Below are 23,042 nucleotides of genomic sequence, written 5' to 3'. Positions count from 1 at the left end.
GTCTGTCTGTATGTATGTATGTGTGTGTGTGTGCACATGTGACTGTCTGTGTGTATGTGTGCGTGCACATGTGACTGTCTGTCTGTATGTGTGCACATGTGACTGTGTATGTGTGTGTGTGCACATGTGACTGTCTGTCTGTGTGTGTGTGCACATGTGACTGTGTATGTGTGTGTGTGCACATGTGACTGTCTGTCTGTGTGTGTGTGCACATGTGACTGTGTATGTGTGTGTGTGCACATGTGACTGTCTGTGTGTATGTGTGCACATGTCACTGTGTATGTGTGTGTGTGCACATGTGACTGTCTGTCTGTATGTATGTATGTGTGTGTGTGTGCACATGTGACTGTCTGTGTGTATGTGTGCGTGCACATGTGACTGTCTGTCTGTATGTGTGCACATGTGACTGTGTATGTGTGTGTGTGCACATGTGACTGTCTGTCTGTGTGTGTGTGCACATGTGACTGTGTATGTGTGTGTGTGCACATGTGACTGTCTGTCTGTGTGTGTGTGCACATGTGACTGTGTATGTGTGTGTGTGCACATGTGACTGTCTGTGTGTATGTGTGCGTGCACATGTGACTGTCTGTCTGTATGTGTGCACATGTGACTGTGTATGTGTGTGTGTGCACATGTGACTGTCTGTCTGTGTGTGTGTGCACATGTGACTGTGTATGTGTGTGTGTGCACATGTGACTGTGTATGTGTGTGTGTGTGTGCGTGCACATGTGACTGTCTGTCTGTATGTGTGCACATGTGACTGTGTATGTGTGTGTGTGCACATGTGACTGTCTGTGTGTATGTGTGCGTGCACATGTGACTGTCTGTCTGTATGTGTGCACATGTGACTGTGTATGTGTGTGTGTGCACATGTGACTGTCTGTCTGTGTGTGTGTGCACATGTGACTGTGTATGTGTGTGTGTGCACATGTGACTGTCTGTCTGTGTGTGTGTGCACATGTGACTGTCTGTCTGTGTGCGTGTGTGTATCAGGTTTGCCAACTTTCAGTAAATTTACAAAGAGTTTGTAAAATCCATACTTTTTGCATTTGTCCATGAATGTCAGTTACAGACATGCAGCCTACATGTTCGCAATGGACATTCAAGGACAGATGAAAAAAGTACGGATTTTACAAACTTCGTAAATTTACTGAAAGTTGGCAACCCTGGTATGTATGTGTATGCATGTGTAAGCCTGTGTCTGTAGTCTGTATGTATGTTACTTTTAATCCTGCCCCCCCATTCCTGTACCATGACAATGGATTTTGTAGGGCTTGTTTGATAGCAAGGACTGCTGCTTCTCTGAAAAGCAATCCATGCACAGATCGCTTTTCAGAGGCATTTGACAGGCTGTAAAGAGGCATTATGTTGCCTCTTTACTACCTGTTTTAAGCCTGTAAATGCAGCATCACTACACCGCAACCGTGCAATGCACACAGTTGCGCGGTAGTTGCAGTGCACCCCCATTCACCCTCGGTATACCTCCAGTTGCAGCCACAGCATGTGAACACCCCAGCTGCTGCAGCTCAGCGAAGCTGGCCCCCCTACAATCAGCACAAATAAAAACTCAAGTGTGTTTCTTTAGTGCTACGTTTGTGCTGTTTTGTGCCGCAAAAATTTACGTTTGTGCTGCTTTTATTTTGAAGATATTAGCAATTGTTTTTTCCAGACTATGACATCACACAGCCCCCCTACAACCCCAAATGACACAAAACTGGTCTCGTTGGTTAGTGCTACGTTTGTGCTGTTTTGTGCTGCTAATATTTCCGTTCTATCTTTTATCGTTTTTGCGTTATTAATGACTTATTAAAGGTCACCAAAGGTCACACAGCCCCCCTACAACGCCCAAATGACACGAAACTGGTCTCGTTGGTTAGTGCTACGTTTGTGCTGTTTTGTGCTGCTATTATTTCCGTTCTATCTTTTATAGTTTTTGCGTTATTAATGATTTATTAAAGGTCACCAAAGGTCACACAGCCCCCCTACAACCTCAAAATGACACAAAACTGGTCTCGTTGGTTAGTGCTACGTTTGTGCTGTTTTGTGCTGCTATTATTTCTGTTCTATCTTTTATCGTTTTTGCGTTATTAATGATTTATTAAAGGTCACCAAAGGTCACACAGCCCCCCTACAACCCCAAAATGACACGAAACTGGTCTCGTTGGTTAGTGCTACGTTTGTGCTGTTTTGTGCTGCAAAAAAAATTATTTGTGCTGTTATGGTTTTAAAGTTATAACAGTTTATTTATTTTTTTCAAACCCCACTCACTTTGCCCACCTTACAATCAGCACAAATAAAAACTCAAGTGTGTTTCTTTAGTGCTATGTTTGTGCTGTTTTGTGCTGTTTAAATTTCCTTTCTATCTTTTATCGTTTTTGCGTTATTAATGACTTATTAAAGGTCACCAAAGGTCACACAGCCCCCCTACAACGCCCAAATGACACAAAACTGGTCTCGTTGGTTAGTGCTACGTTTGTGCTGTTTTGTGCTGCTATTATTTCCGTTCTATCTTTTATCTTTTTTGCGTTATTAATGATTTATTAAAGGTCACCAAAGGTCACACAGCCCCCCTACAACCCCAAATGACACAAAACTGGTCTCGTTGGTTAGTGCTACGTTTGTGCTGTTTTGTGCTGCTATTATTTCCGTTCTATCTTTTATCTTTTTTGCATTATTAATGATTTATTAAAGGTCACCAAAGGTCACACAGCCCCCCTACAACGCCCAAATGACACGAAACTGGTCTCGTTGGTTAGTGCTACGTTTGTGCTGTTTTGTGCTGCAATTTTTTTTATTTGTGCTGTTATGGTTTTAAAGTTATAACAGTTTATTTTTTTTTCAAACCCCACTCACTTTGCCCACCTTACAATCAGCACAGATAAAAACTCAAGTGTGTTTCTTTAGTGCTATGTTTGTGCTGTTTTGTGCTGTTTAAACTTCCTTTCTATCTTTTATCGTTTTTGCGTTATTAATGATTTATTAAAGGTCACCAAAGGTCACACAGCCCCCCTACAATGCCCAAATGACACAAAACTGGTCTTGTTGGTTAGTTCTACGTTTGTGCTGTTTTGTGCTGTTATTATTTCCGTTCTATCTTTTATCTTTTTTGCGTTATTAATGATTTATTAAAGGTCACCAAAGGTCACACAGCCCCCCTACAACCCCAAAATGACACAAAACTGGTCTCGTTGGTTAGTGCTACATTTGTGCTGTTTTGTGCTGCAATTTTTTTTATTTGTGCTGTTATGGTTTTAAAGTTATAACAGTTTATGTATTTTTTTTAAACCCCACTCACTTTGCCCACCTTACAATCAGCACAAATAAAAACTCAAGTGTGTTTCTTTAGTGCTATGTTTGTGCTGTTTTGTGCTGTTTAAAATTCCTTTCTATCTTTTATCGTTTTGCGTTATTAATGATTTATTAAAGGTCACCAAAGGTCACACAGCCCCCCTACAACGCCCAAATGACGCAAAACTGGTCTTGTTGGTTAGTGCTACACTTGTGCTGGTTTGTGCTGCTAAAAAATTTATTTGTGCTGTTATGGTTTTTAAGTTATAACAGTTTTTTGGTTCTTTTCAAACCCCACTCACTTTCCCCCCCCCCCCCCCGTACAATCTGCACAAATAAAAACTCAAATGTTTTAGTGCTATGTTTGTGCTGCTAATATTTTTATTTGTGCTGCTATGGTTTTTAAGATATAACAGCTTGTTTTTATTTCATAACAACCCACTCACTTTGCACCCCATGTTATTAAATCTTAAAAACAAACATACTATTTGTTAGTGCTACGTTTGTGCTTTTTTGTGCCATAAAAATACAAATTTGTGCTGCTTTTATTTTTAAGATATAAGCAATTAGTTTTTTCCCAGACAATGACACCACCCTGCCCTCCTGTCCCATACCTGGTTAGTGATCTCCTGGTTAGACAGCAGCAATTGGAGCACAGCAAGGTATGGGTGCCTGTGATAAGTCCAGTAGACTGCGTGGTGGCAGCAGAACCGGCTGGTGGCATATAAGCTGGCACTGAGCTTGGCTGGCAGCATACTGTGGGTAAGCAGCTGGAAGCAGGAGACAGGTGAGACCTTGCTGGACTGAAGAGCTGTAGCAGGCTTGATGAGCAGGATGCATAATGGTCCATAATGGTCGGACAGATCAGGCATAGACGGCAGACAACAGGATAGTCAGGTCAGAAGCCAAATCAGCAACGGGAGTTAGATCAGGCAAGAACAGAAGGCAGAATCCAGAGACAAGCCATGGTCAGGGCAGGTAGCAGTCAAACTCCATTTTGTTTGTTTGTTTGTTTTTAAGATTTAATAACATGGGGTGCAAAGTGAATGGGTTGTTATCAAATAAAAACAAGCTGCTATATTTTAAAAACCATAACAGCACAAATAAAAATATTAGCAGCACAAACATAGCACTAAAACATTTGAGTTTTTATTTGTGCAGATTGTACAGGGGGGGGGGGGCAAAGTGAGTGGGGTTTGAAAAGAACAAAAAAACTGTTATAACTTAAAAACCATAACTAAAAATTTTAGCAGCACAGACCAGCACAAACGTAGCACTAACCAACGAGACCAGTTTTGTGTCCTTTCGGGGTGGTAGGGGGGCTGAGTGACCTTTGGTGACCTTTAATAAATCATTAATAACACAAAAACAATAAAAGATAGAACATAAATTTTAGCAGCACAAAACAGCACAAACGTAGCACTAACCAACAAGACCAGTTTTGTGTCATTTGGGTGTTGTGGGTGGTTGAGTGACCTTTGGTGACCTTAACGATAAAAGATAGAAAGAAAATTTAAACAGCACAAACGCAGCACTAAAGAAACACACTTGAGTTGTTATTTGTGCTGATTGTACGGGTGGACAAAGTGAGTGGGGTTTGAAAAAACAAATAAACTGTTATAACTTAAAAACCATAACAGCACAAATAAAATTGTTAGCAGCACAAACCAGCACAAATGTAGCACTAACCAACAAGACCAGTTTTGCGTCATTTGGGCGTTGTAGGGGGGCTGTGTGACCTTTGGTGACCTTTAATAAATCATTAATAACACAAAATGATAAAAGATAGAACATGAATATTAGCAGCACAAAACAGCACAAACGTAGCACTAACCAACGAGACCAGTTTTGTGTCATTTTGGCATTGTAGGGGGGCTGTTTGACCTTTGGTGACCTTTAATAAATTATTAATAACGCAAAAACGATAAAAGATAGAAAGGAAATTTAAACAGCACAAACATAGCACTAAAGAAACACACTTGAGTTTTTATTTGTGCTGATTGTAAGGTGGGCAAAGTGAGTGGGGTTTGAAAAAATAAATAAACTGTTATAACTTTAAAACCATAACAGCACAAATAAAAAAAATTGCAGCACAAAACAGCACAAACGTAGCACTAACCAACGAGACCAGTTTTGTGTCATTTTGGGGTTGTAGGGGGGCTGTGTGACCTTTGGTGACCTTTAATAAATCATTAATAACGCAAAAACGATAAAAGATAGAACGGAAATAATAGCAGCACAAAACAGCACAAACGTAGCACTAACCAACGAGACCAGTTTTGTGTCATTTGGGCGTTGTAGGGGGGCTGTGTGACCTTTGGTGACCTTTAATAAATCATTAATAACGCAAAAACGATAAAGGATAGAACGGAAATAATAGCAGCACAAAACAGCACAAACGTAGCACTAACCAACGAGACCAGTTTTGTGTCATTTGGGGTTGTAGGGGGGCTGTGTGACCTTTGGTGACCTTTAATAAATCATTAATAACGCAAAAAACGATAAAAGATAGAAAGGAACTTTAAACAGCACAAAACAGCACAAACATAGCACTAAAGAAACACACTTGAGTTTTTATTTGTGCTGATTGTAAGGTGGGCAAAGTGAGTGGGGTTTGAAAAAAATAAATAAACTGTTATAACTTTAAAACCATAACAGCACAAATAATTTTTTTGCAGCACAAAACAGCACAAACGTAGCACTAACCAACGAGACCAGTTTTGTGTCATTTTGAGGTTGTAGGGGGGCTGTGTGACCTTTGGTGACCTTTAAGAAATCATTAATAACGCAAAAACGATAAAAGATAGAACGGAAATAATAGCAGCACAAAACAGCACAAACGTAGCACTAACCAACGAGACCAGTTTTGTGTCATTTTAAGGTTGTAGGGGGGCTGTGTGACCTTTGGTGACCTTTAATAAATCATTAATAACGCAAAAACGATAAAAGATAGAACGGAAATAATAGCAGCACAAAACAGCACAAACGTAGCACTAACCAACGAGACCAGTTTCGTGTCATTTGGGCGTTGTAGGGGGGCTGTGTGACCTTTGGTGACCTTTAATAAGTCATTAATAACGCAAAAACGATAAAAGATAGAACGGAAATATTAGCAGCACAAAACAGCACAAACGTAGCACTAACCAACGAGACCAGTTTTGTGTCATTTGGGGTTGTAGGGGGGCTGTGTGATGTCATAGTCTGGAAAAAACAATTGCTAATATCTTCAAAATAAAAGCAGCACAAACGTAAATTTTTGCGGCACAAAACAGCACAAACGTAGCACTAAAGAAACACACTTGAGTTTTTATTTGTGCTGATTGTAGGGGGGCCAGCTTCGCTGAGCTAGCTGCTGCCTCTGCAGCTAAAGGTAGAGAAGTTGGGGGTGGTAAAAACGTCTCAACCATGTGGTTTTACCGCCCCTTTGACATGTTAACAAGCCCTTGGTTCACATCTGTGCAGCTGCATGTAGGGCAGACCATTCATTTCAATGGGCTTCTGTACCCACAAAAATGCAGGGAAACAAGTCCCCAACCTTCTTCTTTTTTTTTTAATTGCACTGCAGCTAAAGCACCCGACATTTTCCAATGTGTGGGTGTACCATTAAGAATTAATGGTACCTCTAAAGAGCAGAGCATTATTCTGTGTGTCAGGAATGAGCACGATTTTGCGCGTGTTCTGCGACACACCATAATGTGAACCAAGCCTTGGACTGGGGTGCCTCAAGACTGAAAATACTTTTTAAGGGTGCCCCGACTGGAAAAAGGTTGAGAAACACTGGTCTATAACACTGATTTCAGATACCAGACAGAGTCTCACCATCTTCAGAAGTTTTCTGATGACACGGCGGTAGTGGGATATATCAGAGATGGGGAAGAGACTTTGTAAAGGACTGTGATGGAAAACCTTGTCACATTCTGTGAGTATATATATATACACGGTATATATATATATATATACCGTGTTTCCACAAAAATAAGACCTACCCTGAAAATAAGACCTAGCGTTATTTTCCAGGAGGGCTGCAATATAAACCCTACCCCGAAAATAAGCCCTAGTTAAAAATGCTTGTAAAATCCTGTAATCCACTCTATTACAGTAGTATATGATGTACAATGTGTGTGTTTCTGTAATATAATTGTGGGGAAGAGAGCTCCGGCGGGTCACAGAAGTGCGGAATGGCGGTATACCAAAGGTATTTGGCACAATTATATTACAGGAACACGCACATTGTACATTATATAATACTGTAATAGAGTGGATTGTAGGATTTTACAAGCATTTTAACTCAGTTCACACTGGGAATTCCTGACAGGCAGGGGGGAGAGAAGACAGCACATTACATGGTAAGACCTACCCCGAAAATAAGCCCTACTGTGTCTTTTGTTGGCATAATTAATATAAGACCCGGGCTTATTTTCAGGGAAACACGGCATATCTCATTAAGACAAAAGAGCCCATTGTGGATTTGAATTGGAGGAAGGCACCGGTGACCCCTGTCTCCATTTGAGGAGTGAATGTGGATGTAGTAAAGAATCACAAGTATCTGGAGGTGCACATAAGATAATAAGTTGGACTGCAGCAAGAACACTGAAGTGCTCTATAGGAAGGGCCAGAGCCGCACCTATTTTTTGAGGGAGCTGAAGTCTTTTAACATTTTTATGTTTTATGGGTCTGTGGTGGCCAGTGCTCTCCTGTATACAGTTGCATGCTGGGGAAGGAAGCTTAGGATGGCCAACACCAAGTGGCTCAATAAACTGATTTACAAGGCCAGTGATGTTGTTGGGCTGAACTTGCAGTCTTTAACCACTTAAGACCCGGACCATTATGCAGGTTAAGGACTTTGCCCCTTTTTGCGATTCGGCACTGCGTCGCTTTAACTGACAATTGCGCGGTCGTGCGAGGTGGCTTCCAAACAAAATTGGCGTCCTTTTTTTCCCACAAATAGAGCTTTCTTTTGGTGGTATTTTATCACCTCTGCGGTTTTTATTTTTTGCGCTATAAACAAAAATAGAGCGACAATTTTGAAAAAAATTCAATATTTTTTACTGTTTGCTATAATAAATATCCCCAAAAAAGATATAAAAATATTTTTTTACCTTAGTTTAGGCCGATACATATTCTTCTACAGACTTTTGTTAAAAAAAAATCGCAATAAGCGTTTATCGATTGGTTTGCGCAGAATGTGTTACTGATCTGTTTGCCAATTAACCTAATCAGTTCCAGCTCTTCCTTGTTAGTACCATTTACCTTGCCAGTTTTGTGATGCCCTGTCCCAACCTTTTTGAGACGTGTCGATGCCATCAATTTCAAAGTTTCCTTATTTTTTTTAACATTTGATATGTTTTCTATTTTCTATTGTATAATAAGATACGGGTTTATGAGATTTGCAAATCATTGCATTCTGCTAGGAATGCATTAAAGCGGTTGTATAGTCCCATAACAATTTTTTTGGGATCACCTTTAAGGCAAAAGGCATAATGAGCTAGTATGCACCGCATACTAGCTCATTATGAAATACTTACCTTAGAACGAGGCTTCGGTAACTTACCTGGTCCACGCCGAGGTAGCTGACATGTTGCCTCGGCGTGTCTTTCGGGTATCGCGGCTCCAGCGATGTGAGTGGCTGGAGCCGTGATGTCGTTACTTCTTTCCGGCAAGGTCCGGAGTCTGCCGGGCCTGAAGCAGAGAATTCCCTGTGCGCATGCGCCGCTGCAGTCAGCGGCTCATTGCAAGGGGAATATCTCCTAAAGCGTAAAGGTTTAGAAGATATTTTTTTTACCTACAGGTAAGCCTTATTATAGGTATATATAAAAAACAAGCTGCGCAATGGATGTAAAAATATCCAAGAGGACCAATATACATTAAAAATAAGTAAGTGAATACATATATTATCATTATTTATGGTGTCACAACACCGATAGGTTGCCCTATCTGTAATAAAATCTGATGAGTCCCAAAAAAAGTGAACAAGTGAATGATCTGTTTTTCCAAGAAAACCATCGGATGATAGTCGAAAAAGCTTAAGGTGTACAGTCCTCCTATAGGTAAGTTGGTGACATCAAACCAGAGCAAACCAAGGAAAAGTGACGTAATAGGAAAAAGATTCTCCACCTTCTAAATAACTGCCTCTTACCGAAGAGGAAGATCCAACTAGAGATCTTCTGTTGGTGTATGGCCTATAACCCATGCAACTGGATGTCTTTTCTTTGGCAATAAATCGATCCCCAGCCACTCTCAAGCAGTCATATATGGTCACAGCCAGGTGAGGAAAGAAAAAAAGGCCAACATAGCGTAATCCAGTAAACATTTATTATAAAAATTTGTTAAAATTACACTAAGGCCCCATACACACGATAGAATCCATCCGCTGAAAAATCCCAGCGAATGGGTTTCAGCGGATAGATCCTATGGTGTGTACACTCCAGCGGATCTGTTTCCGCGGATATTTATCCCCTGGGATGGATTTCCAGCGGATAAATATTTGATGACATGCTATCAAATCTATCCGCTGGAATCCATCCCAACGGATGGATCCGCTGGTCTGTACAGACTCACCGGATCCATCCGTCCGGAGGGATCCCCTGCATGCGTCATAATGATTCGACGCATGCGTGGAATTCCTTATATGACAGCGTCGCGCACGTCGCCGCGTCATAATCGCGGCGACGGCGCGATTCGTCATCGCCAGAGGATTTCGGCGCGGATTTCGATTCGATGGAGAGTACACTCCATCGCATGGAAATCCGCGCAAATCCTCGAGAGGATTTATCCACGGATACGGTCCGCTGGACCGTATCCGCGGATAAATCCTCTCGTGTGTATGGGGCCTTACAGTGTGAAGTTAAAAAACTGCATGTGAAATTGTATAGCCGCCCGGCTAACACAACCCGTTTACTCTTTGTGTAGTGGTGACGTCAGCACGCCGCTTCTCCCTACATCGTTTCGTAAAAACTGACTTCGTCCTGGGGCAAACGCATGTTGTTTTTGACCTATCTGATGTTCATCTGTTATGATCTGCGTTTCGGGTTAAAGCTTTCTATGTTCTGCAAAATATAATTTGGATCACATCACTGTCTGCCAAGTTACTGCAAGTTAAGCTATCTCACCACAACTGGATCAGTTGTAGGGATCACACTTTTGGTGCTTAGATTGTGGAAGCAGAACAATTTACATTAGGCCTCATGTACACTGCTGTACACGAGGACGTTTAGGAGCAGTTGGGCATTTTTTTCAACTGCTCCTGAACTCTCCACTGTTATCTTATCAGTACATGTACACAGGGTCGTTTATAGTAGTTTCTAGGTAGTTGAGTTTAGAGGCTTTTTTGGAAAGCAAAAAAATTTGTTCAGACGCTGAGTTTAGAGGCATTTCAAGCGCCAAACGCTTCTAAACGTGGCAAAAAACGGCTAAACGTGGGTTACCGTTTACAGGCGTTTTTCGTTTTGGGCTATTTAAAAAACTTTTTTAGAAACGCTTTTCAAACGCGGCATGTAAACACGGCACAAGTGACGTTTTAAATGTGGGTTACTATCTGTCAAGTTAAATCGTTCAGGAGAGATTGCTGGGTTACTAATTGATTGATAGTGTGAGTGGGGGAGATTTATTGTAATTTCCTATACTATTTATTTGTTTACAGCACTGCACTTTATTTTATTCTATAACATAAGGCATGCTTTTTGCCAGCAACCACAGGCAGGCACATTAACACAAAAAATACCCACCAAAGGACCTCATAGTAACGAGGTGGAAACATCAGAATGAAAAATGTCTCAAAGAGTATAGGAAATTAACCAGCAAGCATTATTTGGATTACAAATCCACATACTATAAAGACTACAGCTGAGGAAAGATTTACAGAATTATATTAAATTATTTAAGACCAGATGATGCCATTGCTACGTATGGGCTAAGGTTAACTCCTTTGTTATTACAGATTTAGGGTAAGGTCACAAAGGAGCCTTGATATGCTGCACTCTCTTTGATAGGACAATGGACAGTGTCAGCTGCCACCTCACAACCCAATCAGCAGCAGTTGATCATAGGGACAAATGGTGATTGAACTCCTTCTGCCACACAATTGTGTGGGAGAGCAATTAGCTTTAAGAAAGGTTGTGTGTAACGGCACTGTTCTAATCTCCCAGAATGGAGAACAGCAGTCCCCCCAATAAAATTGCTGCTGAGCTGCTGCAATGTGGGGGGAAGGGGGAGACACTGTTTTTTTTCCCGACTTAAAAAAAAAGCCCAGCATGTAAGAATCTCTTACTCTGGGGCTACACTGACACCTCCGCTTTTTCATGCGGTGCATTTCAGGTTCAGTGCTTTTCAAGCATTTTTCTGCGTTGCTATGCATCTCTACAGTTTGTTTTGCTGGGAAAAAAAATACAGCAAGCAGCACAATTAAACACAGAGGTGTGATGTAGCCTAAAGCTGGTCACCTTGCATAATGCTATTTTTTTTACAGAAGCAAATAATCTTCATCTTTATTGATAATCTGCTAATAAAAGTGTAATTAAACATGTACTTGTGCATGATAAGAAAGAGATTTTTAAGCACTCTGATGCTATTCTTTCAGATGGTCATAGCTCCCGACTGTCCTGATTTGAAGTGACTATCCCTCTTTTGAAACCAAATCCCTCAGTCCTTATTTCCTCCTCATTTGTCCCTTTTTTTGGTTTGGCATATTGACTTCTTGAGAGAAATGTGCTCTATATTTACCAGACGTGTTATACTACAGTACACTGTACATTCACCCAGTAAATAATTTGTATAAGAATAGGTTTGCCACGCTAACAATCAATAAAATATAATGTACCAACTAGGGTTGCCACCTCATCCCTTTAAAACAGAACACATATGAATTACACAGGTTCTGTGGCTAATTAAGGTGGTAATTAGACTCATTTGGTGCCTTACCTGCATTAAATTAGCCTCAGAACCTGTGTAATTCATATGTGTTCTGTTTTAAAGGGATGAGGTGGCAACCCTAGTACCAACATATGAAAGTATCAAAAATTAAGTCTCATGTGATAAAACAGTCCATTATAACACAACATTAAAGTTCCAAATGTGAAGGTTCCAATATGCGTCCAATATGTATAGAGTATAGATTACAAGCCAAAAGGTGAATCACCAAAGTGGACCTCCACCATAAGGTAAAAAAGTGGTTTCTTACCAGAAATTATTGACTCTCATGCCCTGTACACAAGATCGGTTCGTCTGATAAAAACGGACCGATGGACCGTTTTCATCAGACGAACCGATTGTGTGTGGACCCCACCAGTTTTTTTCCCCCCATCGTTTAAAATTGTTCTTATGGTTAAAAAAACGATAGAAAAAAACGATCGTCTGTGGGGAAATCCATTGGTCAAAAATCCATGCATGCTCAGAATCAAGTCAATGCATGCTCAGAAGCATTGAACTGCATTTTTCTCTGCACGTTGTTGTGTTTTACGTCACCGCGTTGGACACGATCGGATTTTTAACCAATGGTGTGTAGGCAAGACTGATGAAAGTCAGCTTCATCGGATATCTGATGAAAAAATCCATCGGTTCGTTTTCATCAGACGAACCGATCGTGTGTACAGGGCATTAATCAGAATCTTAAGCGCTGTGTGAATGAAATATCACTCGGGATGGAAACCATTTACTCCTTTCCTCCTCTCTGGTTAGAGCGATATCCCAAGTAATGGTGGGAATTGCTCCATCATATCATGCAGAGAAAATAAATCAAAGATATCCACATAGTGTGAAACTGTATGGTAAATTTATCAAAAGCAAGGAAGTTCTAATTACTCACAACGTTAATCCTAAAAACAAGCATGTATGTAAAAATACTGGTTTCGGGCTCCAATCCAACCACCTCATGGTTTCAGCATGCGTAATGATGTCACATGATGTCACTCCTCCCTATGCCTTTCATCACAACTGATGTCATCGGGGGAAGGAATATTAATGAATTTTCTATTATGGGAAAAGCCAAAATAAAGGAAAAGTAGTGCAAAAACACTTGGTTTAAATCCTAACTCCAGCTTTGCATTCTCTTTAAATAGTTTGTTTGGGCCAGACTGGCCTAGATCAACTAGCTCCTTTTTTAATATATACGTCAGCTACATACAGTATACAACACTGTGTTGCGACAGTGGTCTAGGGACTTCCCATCCCATTCCTGGGACAAAATTGATTTACAGGAAGCATTGTACTTTTATGAATGAATACAAAGCTAACTCTGATTGGCCAAGGTGGAGAGGCAAGTGCATGATGTCACAATCTCTATCTCAGCCATTTGGAGGAAGCCTTGTATTCGTTCATAAAATACAAAGCTCCTTGTGAATGGCTGTGCAGCAATTGGCCTAATTCGATTGTTTTCCAGTAGCAGATGTGAAGTCCTGACCTGTACCATTTTATACAGTGCTGACAGTGTGCACATGTATTAGGAAATTGTTTATTTTGGCCAACTGAAGCAAAGTTGCCGATATGCGTTAATCAATCATTTTTTGTGTATCAATTGTTCATGGTCTACATAACTTGGTGCATCGCAGGGCTGTGTCATTTTCCTATATACTTTATACTAAAAGGGTTAGTTTTTTCTTATATCAAAAGTTTGGAAAGTATGGGTGTTTTTATCCATGTTGCAAAATATGCTAGAGTGAAAAATACCCATACAGTATGACAAAAGACTGATCATGTTTTATTATGGTGTGCAAGGAACAGCACTGAGGTCTTGAAGAAAGTGTTGGAATAAAGCACAAATGCGCTACTGAGAGGTTCACTTCAGAACTGCTTTTCTCCCTGTTCAAGTCTAGGATATTTCTTGCTGGTGCATTTGTCCTGCTTTCACATTCCCATAGACTTTATTGCAGAAAAAAAGAATTTTTAAAGTGAATAGAAGCCCAAATACATTGGCCCTAGAGGTACTTGTAGGGGCACCCCACACACTGGGCCAGATTCAGGAACATCAGCGGATCTTTGGTCCGGCGCAGTGCATCTTTTTTACACTGCGCCGGAGCAGCGCAGAGAGGCATGCTAGTGATTCAGGAAACTTTTTTCCTGTCTCTTCCCCCGGCGTGGCGGATTTTACACGGCGTAAGGCGGCGTAGCGCGGCGTAAGGCGGGGTAGAATAAAATGGGTAGCTCCCTATGCTAATGAAGCGGGGAGCGTGGCGCATGGGTCACGCCGGGGCGCATCTTAGACCGCACATGCTCAGTGACATCCAGGGGTAAATGCCCCAATCTGCACATGCTCAGAACTGCGCCCCGGCGTGATCCCTGAGCTCCGCCGACCCACTACCAAAGCCCAGTCCCTGAATCAGCCCAGACTTCCGCCCTGCAGGTGCAAATGTACTGAAGCTTTTTTTTTCCAAGCTAGGTGGTTTGCATTGTGGTGGGGCAGTTATGGCTGATGAGGAATCCTCAGGTGGGCGGATGACCAATTTCAGCCCAGAGGAGAGGGCTGTAATTATTGAGGGCCTCTCCCAACATGGGGACCGCCTCTATGTGTTGTCCAGCAAGTGTTGTTGCTCAGGTCGTTTGTAACGCTGCTGCTTTAGCTGCTCTCCAGCTGACCTCTGCAAGTTTGGTGTAAAGTTACCCCTGCTTTATAAAGGGTAACTTTCCGCTGCAAACCAGAGTTACACGCACCGGGAGTAGCCTGCGCCGGCAATTCGTAATTTGCTGAATCGGACCAACTCCCTCATTTGCATATTTAAAATAGAAAAACCAGGGCCGCGCTAGTTCAGACCAGCGTAAATGGGCGCCCACGCCGCACCGGCGTGGAAAGGTCCAAACGAAAAAAAAAAATCTACGTTACGGCGTAATATTGTTTGCTGAATACGGCGCGGAGATACGCCGGCGCAAATTGGCATTTACGCCGCGCATCTCAGTCTACACCGGCGGAAATTGTTCCTGAATCTACCCCACTGAGTTCTGCCTGCACACATGTGGTCACTTTGGTGATGCAAAGATCCTCCTGACTAATTAAGGTCTGTTACTTAATACTATAGCCTGCTAAGTGTTGGAAGAAGAAGAGCATAGTACCTTTATATACTGTAAACTATGGGCTAGATTCAGAAAGCCTGCCGTAAGTTTGTGCGGGCGTAGCGTATCTCAGATACGCTACGCCGCCGTAACTTAGTGAGGCTGGGGCTGGATTCACAAAGAACCTGCGCCCTAAGTTACGGCGACATAGCGTACATCTGTCGGTGTAAGCGCGCCAAATTCAAATTGAGAAGAGGTGGGCGTGTTTTATGTAAATAAAACATGACCCCACGTAAATGACGTCTCAAACGAACAGCGCATGCGCCGTCCGTGAACGTATCCCAGTGCGCATGCTCCTAATCACGTCGCAAATAGTCAATGCTTTCGACGTGAACGTAATTTACGCAAAGCCCTATTCGCGAACGACTTACGCAAATGAGGTAAACGACGCAAAATTTGACGCTGTCCCGACGTCCATACTTAACATTGGCTATGCCTCATATAGCAGGAGTAACGTTACGCCGGAAAAAGCCTTACGCAAACGACGTAAAGAAATCCGCCGGGCGCACGTACGTTTCTGAATCGGCGTATCCAGCTCATTTGCATATTCTACGCTGAAATCTACAGAAGCGCCACCTAGCGGCCAGCGTAAATATGCAACTAAGATACGACAGCGTAAGAGACTTACGCCAGTCGGATCTTAGCCTAATTTCGGCGTATCTTGCTTTCTGAATACAGAAAGAAGATACGCCGGCGCAGCTTTGAATTTACGCGGCGTATCAATAGATACGCCAACGTAAATTCTTGCTGAATCTAGCCCTATATATATGCATTATACCTGTCTATACCAGAAGGTGGCACTGCAGTATTATAGTGTGTATCCATGATATGATATAATGGGAGGAAGTACTGTTTTTTCTCTGTGTGTACTTGTTTGTTATTCAGTTCCTGTTCCTGTCTCCATGATGAAAAGACATGTACTGATATTTCTCCATAAAAACAAAGCTATTGCTGCAAACAAGAGGCTTCCAGCGCATCATTTCAGTACTATGCATATATAAAGCAAGCAGTATATCTGTAATGCAGGATGAGAGGAGGGATACTGTCAACCATCATTCTATATGAGGCAGGTGCCAAGTGAGCAATTACTGCATATGATGTGATCAGCTCCCAAACATCTTGAGAATGCAGCTGTTACAGGAATCATTCACATTTAATAAAGCCAGGATTCAGTAAGTGTTTTTAAACCCAAGCTACAACATTTGAGTCGTTTAATATTGGCATTCAATAGGGACTCATGGATTCATTATTGGTAAGCAAAGCCACTGGGCATAGTATTACACATTATTACTTAGCCATTGAAGCAGAACATGCAAATATTAAATATATGTAAACAAGTCAGGAAATTACCAAACAATCATTACATGTATTTTACATATAAATTCTTGAATTGAACTAGTGTTCTGTAGTTTCTATACAGCAGCACTCAAACTAGGAGTGAGGCCCCGTACACACGTTCGAGAAACTCGACGGGCAAAACACATAGTTTTGCTCGTCGAGTTCCTTGTGAAGCCGCCGAGGATCTCGGCGAGCCAAGTTTCCTCATTGACTAACGAGGAAATAGAGAACATGTTCTCTATTTGGCCCGACGAGATCCTCGTCGGTTTAATCGGACGAAAGTGTACACACGACCGGGTTTCTCGGCAGAATACGGCTCCGATCGAGTTTCTGGCTGAATTCTGCCGAGAAACTCGGTCGTGTGTACGGGGCCTGAGAGAGGCGTCTCGATTCATTGCACAATGCTGACCATCTAATACCAAAAATATATTGAGTGATGATCTTATTAGTGTTCTTCTGTTCATATCAATTCCAATTAAAGGCTGGGGCAGGTCCCGAGCCAAGCTGTATTGCTGAGATGCCTTGCAGTCTGCAGAGAGTTCTCAAAGAGTGCAGGATCTCTCTTTGCTCTCTTACTGGTTTCCCAGATCAGAAAACCAGCTTAACAGAGTTACAAATTCTCTGAAGGGTTACCAGTCCCCATATATGAATGTTAACTGTGCTATTTTTCAATTTGACTTGAGGGCTGGTAAAGGTAACACAATTTGCTATAGGCCCCAATGTATACTTGCTAATTATTAGCAGTTTGTCAGCTTTTTTTAATATTTTGTTAAGTTAATGTATATATCAGGAACATTATGTCTACTATCCCTACTGACTTTTTATCAATCTTTGCCATCTTCCCTTTAACAAATAAATTAGAAGAAAATATTTAAACACTATCTACATTTACCTACTCTGGTCCCAGTTGGCTGCAAAAAGTAGAAGAATCTTCCGTCCATAGTGGTCACGAGAGTCAAGCACACCTGGAAAGCCATCCATAAGAGCTCTTTTAATCCCGGGATCATCTGCTTTAAGGTTTTTGAACATGTCCAAGTTAAGTTGGCGATACTGGAAATACTGGGCGAGAAGTCGGAATGCTTCCATCTGGTTGAACTTCCTAGCTCTTAAAAACCTTAAGATGAATGCATCATCTGTCCGTAGAAAACCAATATCTGGTCTAGTGATTATCATGTCTCTAACCTGTTGGATATCCTGATGTAAAGTGTCTGGATTCTCATTTAATTCCAATCTGGCTTTTTCTATCGTCTCTTGACTGAATCCAGCTTGTAAGTGAGTCATCTTTATAACCTGTAGAGTTTACCAGTCTCAATATCGTAATTATTTGATGAGATACAGATCCCATCCAATAAAACGTCTTCAAATTCCCCTTGGTATTTCAGAAAAGAGGGACCCTTTAAACCTTCCACAGTCTGGAACTCTGTAAGGGAAAATAAACAATTTAAGAAAGCAAATAAAATTAAATAAAATAATTGAGCTGACCTTATAAGCCAAAGAATGTTGTGCAATGCACTTGTTTCCAAAAACAACCAATTAGAGTTATTGTAATTTGGCTGGGTCACTTTGTACAACGTTGCTGATTTTAGTACAGTAGCACAGAATAAACCCAAGAAAACAATGATTAAATTATAATGTTCTCAGCTCAGACTTTTGAATGCTTTTAATTGTTGGCAACTGCTAAAAGCTCTTTGCAGCATTTTTAATTAAGACATAATTTATGTTTTTGATATATTAATTATTGTCGCAATTTTATGGACATATGCCACACCTAGGTAAAATTTGTAATACCTATTAATATATGTAGCATGTATGTATGGTGGTTTGCTCATATTACATAGGAAATAATATTCTTAGTACCATGCCTACTTAATAATCAGTGCAAAAACTGAATATTTGACAGGTAAAGGTAAGGCAAGTACAGCAACCAATCAGGCCAATTAGATAACCAATGTCAGCTCTAGGATAGTAAATGGGACTTTTTCCAGAAGCCTGGCTGACAAGCTCATCCCATCCAATGGCTTAAGCCTCGTACACACGGGCAAGAATCTCGTCAGGAAAAAAACGTTCTTCCTGAAGAGATTCTTGGCAAGAATCTCTAGCCGCCCGAGTGTACACACACTCCTTTCAAAAGAACCGCGGTTCTTTTGAAAGGCAAGAACGCGGTGATGTCATCGTGCAAGATGACGTCATCGCGGTGATGTCATCTTGCTTCACCCTACCTATGCTGTGGAAGCTACCGCGCATGAGTCAGTCATTTCGAGCATGCGCGGGTTTCCACGGCGACAGGTAAGTATACAGACGCTCAGGTTTCTCGTCGGGAAACAGGCTGACAAGAATCTAGACGAGAAAATAGAGAGCGGGATCTCTATTTTTCTCATCGAAATTCTGGGCAGATTTCCAGACGAGAAACCTGAAAGCCTCATACACACGCACGGTATACTCAACAAGAAAGCTCTGCCAGCAATTTTCTTGCTGGTTCTTGTCGAGAAAACCGAGCGTGTGTACGAGGGTTTACTTCTGAGTCACTGACTTGGAACAAGCAGGAAGATCAGTAAAGTAAAAGTGAGCTGATGACTCCAGTACAATAATCAAAACAATTATATCTAATAATCAAATCTTTGTATGCAACAATAATGTAAATATTCCATAAAGAAAAACAATATACAATCCCAAGGCCGCAGCACAATGCCTCCGCTAAAAAAAACCACAATAATTAATATATCAAAGCAACGATAATAGAAACAATGTGTATAGATCTAAACTGACGTTAAATCTTATAAATGCACTTTCTGTTTGGTTTCTATGGTCACCGAACTTGGCTTTGCTTCTGTACTCAGTAATGACCCTGTCATTGCTACAGTTTAGTGCACATTATGCTACAGCATTATAACATTATATGTAATGCCATTATCTTTTTATGTGCAGTGATGTTACTAGTCCTGCCTCATTTCCTGAATAAGCCCTCAGCAACTGATAGCTACAACTCTGTCATCCAGACACGCATTAACCTATTTCTTGGACTGTGGGAATCCATTACAGCTAAATTCAGAAACGGTGTAAACTGTACTCAAAATAGGAATTGTGTAGAATCCTTGTGGGATCTCAGGGCACTTGTGATGTACTTGAAGCATGTATAAAAGTGAGTCTGGAAAAGACTGTATTGTAGGGTGCCCACGTGGCACCTTCATTCTGGGACAATACAATGTCCCGGTAATGAAATAGAGGACACAGCAACCCCCTACTTACTAATAACTACATTTCCGGAACTGGTTGCTAGGGCCAGCGCTGCCTGGCTTCTTGCAACCAGTGACAATTTACTCTCAGACAGTGAGACCAGGAGCGAGGCCTGCGCCTAGTGCAGCACTACTGTCCCCACCCACCTCGGCACCTCCTCCTTCTCTGGCACCCAGCGGCAAACAGCAGGGACTGGTGTGATCTTCATTCTCCAGATAGTGACGCCACTCCTTTCCTTCTACGTACGTGGCTCATGCAGAGGGAGTGACTGCAGCACTGCATCTGGTGGCAGGCTATGGGTGGCAAGCGGCACTGCATCTGGTGGCAGGTGGCACATTCAACTGACAAATAACCCGCTGCCAAATTCCCCTTTAACCCAGAGACTACGTTTCCCCCCGCCCTCCCTCATCTTTTTTGGAGGAATGTGAGAGAGGGGGGGGGGGGGGGTGTCCCTGAATGGCAGTTTGGAAATGTGGTCACCCTACTGTATTGGTAAAAACTGTTTAAACAATCAGGTTCAATATGTCTGTTTCTAGATTAGACTAGAGTAGTGCCTTGAAAGCTTGAACTGAAGCCATTTAGTTGACCAATAAATAGTATTACCCTAAATCTAAAAGTTCAACAGAAGGCTATACATGGATGACATCACTGTGCATACTGCCAGAACTGACCTGCTGAAAGTCCCTGTATAGTGGTACCTCTGGGCAGGGAGAGCAGTGGAGATTTGAAGCGGCGCATGTTGTTCTGGAATGTACTAACGCCATATCTAAACTAGGCATGGGCTTGTTCAGATGCACTTCTTAATCTACATGGCTGAGCCTTCTAAGTAGCCGTCACCTGTAATAGGCCAATAATTTGCAGCCCAGGCATTTCCTGCTCTGCAAGGGGGATGTAAAAGTACTGCAGGGAATGCCTCGAACCTAAATGATTGACCCATTACAGGTGACAGCTTCCTGAATTTCTCAGCCACGTGGTTTCAGAAATGCCTTAGTCAGCATTTTGTTGTTGCTTTTGTCCCTCTTGAATATTTTCTCTTCTGTGACAAAGCTGTCATCATAATGACCACCAACAGCAATAAAAACCTGGGATCCCCATTCACCCCAAAACTAAAGTTGTATGCAAGTCTTTGCTTGTTTGCAAAGATTATTTTTTTTCTTTCTCCATAAAAGGGCTGTGCATTATTCAGTATTTATTGTGTACAAGTGTAATCAAATGACTACATTGTCTAGCACAGCCTCCAGGTACTTGCAACTGTGTAAATGACATTTTTGTATACATCTGTCTAGACAGGTGTTTAAACTAAAAAGCTAGCATAATTGTCTCACCAGTTAATCACCATTTTAAGACTTTTCCAGTAAAGTTCTCAGAAAACTGAATAATTTTTAATCGCTTGCCGACCAGTGCACGATGATATAAGTTGACACAATGGCACGGGCAGGCAAATGGGGGCATCTGTACGTGTGCCTCGTGAGTGTGCCCGCGGGTCCCGGGAACTCGATGTTCCCGGGCAGCCCGTGATTGCGGTGGGCAAGGGGATCGGGAACAATGATCAGTGATGTGTCACTGGTAGCTCCTCCCCCTAACAGTAAGAATCACTCCATAGGACACACTTAACCCCTTCAGAGCCATTTAGTGGTTAACCCCTTTACTGCCAGTGTAATTTTCACAAAAATCAGTGCATTTTTATAGCACTGATCGCTGTAAAAATGACAATGGTCCCAAAAATGTGTCAAAAGTGTCTGATGTGTCTATTATAAAGTCGCAGTTATGATAAAAATTGCAGATCACCGCCATTACTAGTAAAAAATATAGTAATAAAAATGCCATAAAAGTATCCCCTATTTTGTAGACGCTATAACTTTTGCACAAACCAGTCAATATACGCTTATTGTGATTTTAAATATCGGCCTGAACTGAGAAAATAATTTGCTTTTTTTTTTAAAATTGGGGATATTTATTATAGCTTTTTTTTTTTTAATTGTCACTCTATTTTTCTTTATAGCGCAAAAAATAAAAACCGCAGGGGTGATCAAATACCACCAAAAGAAAGCTCCATTTGTGGGGAAAAAAGGACGTTTATTTTGTTTGGGAGCCACGTTGCACGACCGCGCAATTGTCAGTTAAAGTGACACAGTGCCGAATCGCAAAAAGTGCTCTGGTCTTTGGCCAGCCAAATGGTCTGGGGCTTAAGTGGTTAATGGAGAAACCATCAGAAAACTCTGCTGAAATATCCAAGTTTAACCCCCTAAATACCAACATGATTCTTAATTTTTCCCCAAAAATTGAAAAAAATTTGATCACCTTGAGGTGTCCATTTTCCTATAATGGGTCATTTTGGGTGTATTTGTAATGTCACATCCTACACTTACACCTAACTTTACACTGTACATGACCTCCGCTGAAAGGGGGTTAGCATCCTTTCAGCAGAGAATAATGAGTAACAAAAGCACTCTGCAAAGAGCAGGCAGAGTCGCTCCACTCCTTTGATCACTCCCAAGGCGAGCCCTCCGCGAGGCTTCAGGAGGATGTCAGTGTCCACCAGAACCCGCTTCTGCATTTCAGGCAAGAACTGTAAGGTGAGTAACAGCCGACCACCCTCCGTCATCCTCCTCTGCCTCGTGGTGTCAGCTGTTAGCAGGATACTTTTGGTCTCTTCCAGAGCGTTGCACCGCCCCCTCGCTTCCAGACGAGCCGATGCCAATAGAACCGATAAGAACATTCCTCCCTGGGCACGCTGCTGTAACCCTCTGCTAGATGAACCGAAGCATGCAGGCATACCGACACTAGCAGGACTGGTCCAGGCATATTGCCCGGCACTGACCATGCCCAAGCAACTGAAGGTAGATGATAGAGGACTTGTCCAGTGGTTGCCGGTAGCAACAATAAAGATGGTAGCCAATGCCTCCTTGTAAAGAACTGATATAACATAGTCCCACCCGCAGGCACTCACAGGCTGCTTCCGATCACCCTGGGCAACAGTAGACATTCTCAGGCTCACTTTACAGTCTTTGGTAGGAGTGTGGAGCAAAAGCTCAAGATGTCCAGCATTAGCAGAACACCGGACATATTTGTAATCCATAGGCATGGTTACCCAGTGTGGTAGCCACAGGTAACAACACATAGTGAACAGTTCCTGAGTTGCAGAA

At 41.9% G+C, this 23,042-nt stretch overlaps 1 protein-coding gene across 1 annotated transcript in view; it reads right to left on the bottom strand.

Annotated features, from left to right (window-relative positions):
- Positions 1-23,042, bottom strand: part of CLVS1 (clavesin 1) — a 162,777-nt gene that overhangs the window by 95,618 nt on the left and 44,117 nt on the right. Inside the window, exon 2 of the mRNA XM_040354259.1 lies at positions 17,555-18,080. Within this exon, the coding sequence (XP_040210193.1) occupies positions 17,555-17,943 (389 nt within the window). The 5' untranslated portion in view covers positions 17,944-18,080. The remainder of the gene's footprint in view (positions 1-17,554; positions 18,081-23,042) is intronic.

The sequence above is a fragment of the Rana temporaria genome, chromosome 5, assembly GCF_905171775.1.
Source record: "Rana temporaria chromosome 5, aRanTem1.1, whole genome shotgun sequence".
Taxonomy (NCBI): Eukaryota; Metazoa; Chordata; class Amphibia; order Anura; family Ranidae; genus Rana; species Rana temporaria.
Note: the sequence above shows the minus strand (reverse complement) of the source record. Positions and strands in the feature narration are given on the sequence as shown.